This window comes from Mesitornis unicolor, unplaced genomic scaffold (genome assembly GCF_000695765.1).
Source record: "Mesitornis unicolor isolate BGI_N332 unplaced genomic scaffold, ASM69576v1 scaffold31556, whole genome shotgun sequence".
NCBI lineage: Eukaryota > Metazoa > Chordata > Aves > Mesitornithiformes > Mesitornithidae > Mesitornis > Mesitornis unicolor.
The window spans coordinates 66,149-74,500 of NW_010191027.1; the positions used below are offsets into that span (position 1 = coordinate 66,149).

At 42.0% G+C, this 8,352-nt stretch overlaps 1 protein-coding gene across 1 annotated transcript; it reads right to left on the reverse strand.

The window, feature by feature from the left end:
- Nucleotides 1-988: 988 nt before the first annotated feature.
- ENC1 (ectodermal-neural cortex 1 (with BTB domain)) lies at nt 989-6,828 on the reverse strand. Its single transcript, XM_010186608.1, has 2 exons — nt 5,022-6,828; nt 989-1,287 (listed from the first exon to the last, which is right to left on the reverse strand). Exon 1 carries the CDS (start codon nt 6,820-6,822, stop codon nt 5,053-5,055), a length of 1,770 nt encoding a protein of 589 aa, XP_010184910.1. The 5' UTR covers nt 6,823-6,828; the 3' UTR covers nt 989-1,287; nt 5,022-5,052.
- Nucleotides 6,829-8,352: the final 1,524 nt, after the last annotated feature.

Here is an 8,352-nt window from a genome sequence, read left to right on the forward strand (position 1 = left end):
TATCTTGAGGGTTTTTTTTTATTCTTGAATCACCATACTCCACTCACTTAGGTCCATGTGGCTACACTGTAGGTACCCCTCCTCCAACCCAATAAATAAATAAATAACTTTGGACAACTACTTCATCTAGGCTTGGTATCCAGAAGCTCTTCCACAGTATTTGCATTGCAATCAGGAAGCTGCACAAAGAGAGAGCTGCAAGAGATTTTGGCTATTTCCAGATTAGAAATTGAAAGGCGTGGCCAACAAATGAAATGTAGCAAGGACACCATCTACAAGGCACACCACATGCAAGCTGGGGAACTGGTGGCCTGAGAAAGCGACCTCCATGGCTTCTTCCTTTAGTACATGTGTAATTTAAGATCCTGCCTTGTAATCCTTCCATTTCTGACCAGAAAGCCATCCCTCCCTCTCACCTCCAACTGTTACCCAACAGTTTTCTTTCTTTGTGCAGCAGAACAAGTCAGCAATCACAAAATGTGCAAAACATACAACAATTCACACAAGCCCTTGCAACATGAAGATAATTGCAGGCACTGTTTCAGCATGCAAGCACTGAACAATAAATAGCTACATCTACAACTAGTAACATAACAGGAATGGGACAGTTTGAATTTCTTATAAATACAGGAAGGAAAGAGAACAATGAGCATTTAGGGGATGTCATTCATTCCCCGCTGTTGCAAAAATATTTCACCACTGGGCTGTTCCTTATCAACTGGAAAGTCACTTGCTGTAGACGGGGCAATGCAATGTGGGATCTGAGAGATGCTGCAGGCACTGCCCACAGACAAGCACGCTCTGGTTTGCAGAGTTCAGCAGCAACACCACTGCATCTTCATTCACAGCGGCATCTTGCTGCTTCAGACCTGGCCTGCTTCCACTGCAGCTGGTGCTGGCACTTCAAACCACCACGAAGAGAGGTGACAACCATTTCAAATTTCACATAGAAACAGCAGAGACCGTGGAAATAGAGTGCTGTGTGCTGCATAGCTCAGAGAAGTTCTGTCTCTTCTTTTTCTCCTTTGAAGGACTGATTAATATTGGCATTAATCCACAATTACTAGCACAAGGACCAGATCACAGGTTTGTCCATTCATATTTAAACCATGTGCTGAAGCACTGAAGACAGTTGGTTTTTTTCCTCCCATTCCTTCATGTCTGGGTTAGATAATTTACAAGGTGCAGATGATTTTCTTCAAATGCAAGAGACACTGAATGATTTTTCTTCATTAAAACCATTTCTCCAGATCTGAGGTTCCAATTCTCTTCTCCAAATAAAGTAAACTAAAAGCATGGGAAGAGGGGGAAAAAAAGGAAAAAAAAAAAGAAGAGAGAGAATATTTAAAAGGATTTGCTGATACAATGTACCATAAGGTTTTTGTTAGATGTCAAAGAAAATCTACAAGCTACACTCAGGATACAATCCAGCTGATGGGCCTCCCCATCCCACCCCCATCTCAGTGTTCCTATGTGATAGCCAACTACTGATAAATAGCCAAGAACATAATCATTTTAGGGTCAGATTCTGCCTTCATTATTCTACTAGCCTTCCTCTGAAAACCATCCTCCTGACCCAGAAAGACAGTTTATTTTTTTGGCTATAAATTCAGCTACCTGGATCCTAAATCAAACTGGCCCAGTACAGTTCAGTATGACAAGTTCTGCATCCGGCATGCTTCAACATTTCTGTGTTCACCCAAAATCTTAAAGCTTTGTGTATTTGTTTTAAGCAAACATAACCTTGTGCAACTTCTTTTCCACAAAAGCACACATGAACACTTATGCAAAGAGCTTTTTCTATCCCCAGGTCAAGGCAAACCTGGTTGAAGAAAAGCAGAAGGGGAGGTGAAGGTGTCTCACTCCGATGTCTCCATTCACCATGAAGAATTCTGAACGGAACTTATTCACAATATAGAAAGGGTCATATAATCCCCTTACATAAAACATATGTGCTATTCATTAAAGCAAAAGTCAGCTCATTTATTTTCACACAGCAATGCACCATGCATTCCATCCTAGAATGCTTAAAAAAATTGATTTTTCATTGAGAAATTCAGCCTTTGGATGCTGAGACTGTGCTTTGCTTTTTCACTATTAAACTGTATTAAAATGTCAGCTTCCAAACCATCATCAGCTCATCATAGTTATTTCTGACAGCACTGCTAGAATTTTAAGAGGCAAATCCTACATCATTGCAATGCAAAGGAGCTCCAGTGAACTAGAGTTCATTTGAGCGTGCCGCATCTCTCTCAAGCTGTGATGTCTACGAACAACAGGGAACACTCACAGGAAACACCACAGCCTACAGAACGGCCCAGAGCATCAAGCCTCTTCACAATTGTGGGGTTGAAACACACCACCTTCATTATGTCTAAAAAAAAAAGTCTCTGCACTTAGTGTTGGTTAGTCTGTTCTAGTCCTTCAGTGTAGCATGCCATTCTTCCCACTGAAACACATTATCAGCAGTGAAGCCAAAACAATGTTTCCTGTCACAGGATGAACTTTAAAAAAAACAACAAATAAATAAACAATTCCAGAGCAGAGTGGGGGTGCGGGTGGGGGGCAGAAATCCCCAGCCTACTCAAATGCCCCAAGTTTGAGGAAAGGGACAAAGCAGACTGAAGTCTTCCTAAAAGCTGTCAGACTGGGGCCACACAGCATCATGAAAACAGGGTGTAATCAGAAGTAATTTCCTTTTTGTCCCTCCCACCCACCGACAAAGCAGCAGGAGTCGGTAGAAAAAACCCTACTTGCTGGATGAGCACACAGCATTGGAGAGACTTCAGTCTACAGCTGCGTTCCACAAGTATCTTGTTAAGATACTGGTTAAGCCAGTTATCTTGTGTGTTAGTGAAGCTAAAATAATGGCTTTTAACAAGATACTGCAAAGCAAAGGAAAACTTTTTGCACCGTTATATTCTAAGGACTCTTTCTCAAAATAAAACACGCCCTCTCATGTACTGTAAACTTCAGAACAATTAAGTCAGTCTCAGAGAAGTCAATATTTTTCTTGGCACAGACCTGAGTTTGGGCATTCAATGCTGCTGCTCTAATAACACTGAGAACTGCTGAAAGTCTGTAATAACAGAAATTAACTGAAGGTGTCAAGACATTGTTCCCAGCTAGGGAGGAAGCCACCACACAGAAATCGGGGCTTCAATCTGCTGGCTATCAGGGGGGTGGGGTGCGACTACTCCCAGCACCCAGGATCTGGTTAAGTCTCAAGAGTCTGCCCAGCTTTTCCAAGGGTAAGTATGGGAAAAACGAAGGAGAGGAGCGAGGGCAGTGTCTCTAAGACAACCACCCACCTGAGACAAGAGCAGCTGAGGGCACAACAGAGCCCAATTTCACACCAGATTTCCACGGTGACCTGCTGCTTTGCATGGGCCCAACCTCGTATCTGTTACTCCTTCAAAGCTCCCACTCAGCTGAAAGACAGCTACAAGATGAATCCTCAGTGTACCACAGAGAAAGGAATTTCACAGCTACCCTACATTTCTGTATTCATACTTATATCTACTCTGCTTCAAAGACACTTGGGTTTTGTGTTTACTGCAAGATTCAGGCAAATGTCTGCAACTGCAAAGGATGTTAGAAAAAAAAAAATGTTCTATGTTCCAAACAGAAGTACCTAGGGAAGTCTTTATATACAAACTGTTCTTCCTATTTTCTGGAAAACCTCCATCTGTCTGGACTTCTGGGTAACTCAGATGCAAAGACAGAGCTAATTTAATTACTGCAACTGTATTTATTTGTCTTGTTCCTTCTAACCTGCCTGCCTTCATGGTTACACTAGACACGGTTCAAATCAAAAAAAAACCTACCACTCAAATGGCATGGGTTGTTTAGGATTAAGCACGCCACTATATCTGTTTGGTTGGCTGGTGGAAGCCATGGTTCTGTACTAAAGTCTCAAGAGGAGAGTGTTGGGAAAAGAGCAACACAACCCTAAGGGGCGTCTGCCAGATTTGTTGCAAAATACAAATATTAATAATTTTGGAAAGTGTCTGTGACTTATTTTGAGTGATATGACACTAGAAAAGATTAAAATAAAGAAATAATAGTAATAGTTGAAGTCAAAGTTAGTAGTTAGCATGAAAAAACAGACTTGAAAAATATTATGTTTTTAGTGGGTTTTTTCCATGAAATTTTTGTGCCCTCCTCCTAAAAATCAGAAATTCAGAGCAACCAAAATAAGCAAGGCCAAATTCAGACTTGCTTATGAGAAGATAAAATGCTGAAGTTTCATCTGGTAAGAGCTTGGCCCATTATGTATAATTAAATTGTTTTGGAACAGTGTGTGCTATAGACTGATAATTATTTCAGCCAGCAATATTAATCATATGTCTTCCCAACACTCTACCTAGTCCAACATATATGACCATAACTATTTTGAAAAAAAATCTGTATTTTGAAGTTTATCAATGGAGCAAATGCAACCTTATTCCCTGCAAGATGCAATTGTGCTGTCTAGGTGATATGGAAAATTAGGTCTGACGTGCCTGTAAAACCCCTTTCAGCACATTTCCCTAAAGGCTGTCTGCATGGAGAAAGCATGCTGTCTGCCTGGAAATTCGTGTGAATATCAGCTTCAGATCAGAATTTACAGTATCCTTTTTGGGCACTGATACTGGATATACAGTTGTATATCTCTTGTCAGGAAAATGGCGCTGAACCCTTGTTTAGCATGCATTTAGTATCTAAACACATTTCAAGACTCAATTTCCAAATTTTCTGCACTTCCACACAAGTATAGGACTAAGGAAAAAGAATGTTTTCAATATCTAAATCATTCATGAAAAGGCCCCATGAAGAGAAGTGGCTGCAAGATATGTGGCAAACTACTTCCAGCACCTGGCTTTGTCACAGACACAGTGCCTGGCTTACAATAGCCCGTAAATATATGTGTCACAGTTGCTCCCGCTGTAAAATTGGATTGAATATGCCCACCTTCCTCAGAGCTGAAAAGCTTTTTGAAAAGTGTTATTACAGTGGAATTCAAAGGTGCTATTTCTTACCTGATAATTTATCATTGCAACATACACACAATTAGGAGGGGAGATGCTTCCATGTGCTGACAAATGCCGTGGGAATTAGTGAATAGGGCACAGTTGTTATGCTGTTCCATACATCTAACGTGGGATCATAGCAGTCCAATGTTTTGCACCTCTGAATGCCAAAGTAGCCTCCAACCACATACAATTTGTTTCCAGATGCCACTGCGTGGCAACTCATTCGCTTGGCTGTCACATCTCCCACCTTAGTCCACTGGTATGTCTCACTGTTGAATTTGTAAGCGGAGCACGCAGAGAATTCAGTATCTCCGCCCATAATAAAAATCTGGTTACCCAGAACAGCTGCAGCTGTGTAGCGCCAGGGCTGGGGGCAGGTGGTTGGTACTGTCCATCTGTTTTCACACTGATCGTAGCACTGAACTTTGGGCAGCTTGTCATGGCTAACGCTGGTACCTCCAAAAGAAAACAGCTTAAGCTTTGCGCTGACTACAGCTGCATTGCTTACTCCCTCTCGCAATGGGGCAACCATGGTCCATTTGTTGGTCACAGGGTCATATTGTTCTACTTGCTTTAAGGATACTGAAGGGGAAGCTGGAAGGCAACCAGTTGCTGCGGTGTGTCCTCCTACTACATACAAACAGTGCTTAAGCTCGGCAGAGCCATGTCCAAACCTAGCTACCAGCATGGGAGCAGCCTTGGACCACTCCTCGTGAAGGGTGTCATACACCCAGACATCTTTGGAGACCCCGTTTTCTGATCCTCGTCCCCCAGTGATATACACTTTGCAGCCTATAGCACAAGCGCTGAACTCTTTCCGTGGACTTGGTATGTCGGCCTTTGGAATTATCTCCTTTGCCTTTTGGTCCACCAGGTACAGCTTGTCACACATAAAGGTTTGGCCACCCAAAAGAAAAAGTGAATGGCCAGTTTTACGGGGTCTGGCACACAAACTAGTGACCACTCCATCATTCTGTAAGATCTTTAACTTGCACCTTATCGATTCTTCTACAATCTCTTTGCTTTTCCTTTGCTTGGTGATAAGTTCTTCCATGGCCACATTCTCCATCAGGTATATGGCTGGCAAGAGGGCCAGTCTCACTGTCTGCAATAGCTCAGGTAGAAAACAATGGCGCTTACCCAGGTCATAGTTGACCCAGTTGATAGCTGATTCATACACCAGCCTTTCATCTTCAGTTTCTAATTCTTCACTGGAGAGGAGCTGCACTACCATGTCTTTTGGCAGCTGGAGGAAGTCTTCACTTTTACTGATACTCTGGAAGTTGCTAAGACACATCCTCCACGAGAGCTCATACAGCTTGGAGCACTGGTGAGCATCTGACAGCAGCAGCATCCCCAGACAGTTGGTGGGATGAAGATTTTTCTGCAGAAATTCTGCACAAGCATCTCGAATGTCCTGAAACTCCAGCATGTCGCCAGCTTCCAGCAGTGACTCTGCATTCTCCTCATTGATGATAACCCTGGAGGAATATGCATAGTCCAGAAGAAGCTCCAAGACTTCTGGGTGAATAGAATTATGAAAGTTGACTTCGCTGTCCTGGCTCTCTTTCAGTCCTCCACTGAACATCGCTTCAAAATAGCGGCTGCAAGCAGCTAAAACAGCTCTGTGGCAGGGGAATGACCTGTTCCCAGCATGGAGAAGTACATCTGTAAAGAGACGCTGCTGGCGCAGAAGGTTCAGGTGGGTAAGGACACTATCAGCGTAGGATGACTTGTGGAACAAGTATATGTTTATGGAGCCAGTACTGGCCCTAGATTTGCGATTTTCATGCATGCTGACTGACATTTTCTTTCACACCTATAAGCAAAAAAAAATAGTAAGATTAATGAGACAGTTACATTCATTATTATTATTTTTACTTACCAAAAAGTGTATCCATTATTCACTATAAGATGGGGAAAAAAGCCTTAATTTATAGATGAGTGGACAGAGAATTGCATCTACCTTTGGCATGTGTTTATTTTTTGTAAGATGAGTTTCAGAAGTTACATACTCTAAATTCATTGCCCAAAGAGCAGGTTTATCTTGGGAAACCTGATCTCCAACGTTCATAGCAATACAGTCAGCAAGTAAGTCAAAGGAGAAACAAAAGAAACCAGGGCTGATTTTCTCACCCTTCCCCAACCTAGACCAGCTGATTCATTACATATGTACAAATGCACATGCTTGAAACATTCTCCTGTGCTGAATCATAGCAGGAAGAGCTACCAGACAGAATACCTAAGGAATGTCAAAAGCTGCATGGGGAACAAAAACCTACTAATCCCATTAGGAAGCTTTTCTTTGGTATAATGATTCCATATGCAACAGCAGAGAATGGAGAGGAAAAAAACAACCTCCAAAATAAAAACTTAGCAACGATCATAAATTTACACTTGCGAAACTTCCAAAAAAATATGATGACTGAACTTTAGAGATTACATCTTCAACTCTGCCAGTGGCTGCCTGTTACAGTGATACAGCATATACACAGGCAGAGTCAGCAGAAAAGTGTGTTTTGACTATCAGCTGAAGTCACTGAGGCATCGCCTCTGAAGCTACCTCAGGAGTCAGGTAGCCAGAGCACAAGTCAGTGGTTCATTTGGAAAGGGAGGAATATTGCAGCCACATAAAGCTAATGGCCAAAAAGCCGCAGTGCATAGGAGATGTAGCATACAGAGCCCAGTGGAAGCTGTGGCTGTGAGCTCTCACTTCTCTCTTTCCAATCTGCAAAGGAAGCTTGAAGGATCAACCTTCTTCAATTACTATGATGTTCACACACCTAGGGTCCCTTTCAAATGTTCAAACAAGGAACAGGGCAAAAGCCTACCTGGGAAGTACCCATGCTCAAAGTCAGAACATGACCTGGGGCCACTTGTGCAGGTTTTTAATGTGGATACACTTCCCTCGCTCACAGACTTGAACATTTTCATATTACTAAGCATGTTTAAGCAGTACAGAGTTGTACAACTCTATTCTCATATATTGTGCTTCAAGATGACACAAGAGCTTCATGAGCCTCAGGAAAAGAAAAAAAAACCAACAAACATTTGTAAATAAATACATGTATTTTTCTAGATTCATATTACCAGAACCTTCCACAAAAATCAAACCCATATATGATTAATTCCAGCAATGGACTACAGTTCAGAACAACCAATTTGTGTCCATGGAATACACAATACCTGCAGATTAACTGCAGCATAGCCAGTACCATTCTCCCTTGCTAGCTGTGATAATGTACAGAATAATCGATTTGCCACAACAAACAGCAAGCTTCTGATATAACTTTTCCTTCAGTCACAGCAAAAAAAAACAACCCTCAGACCAATATAA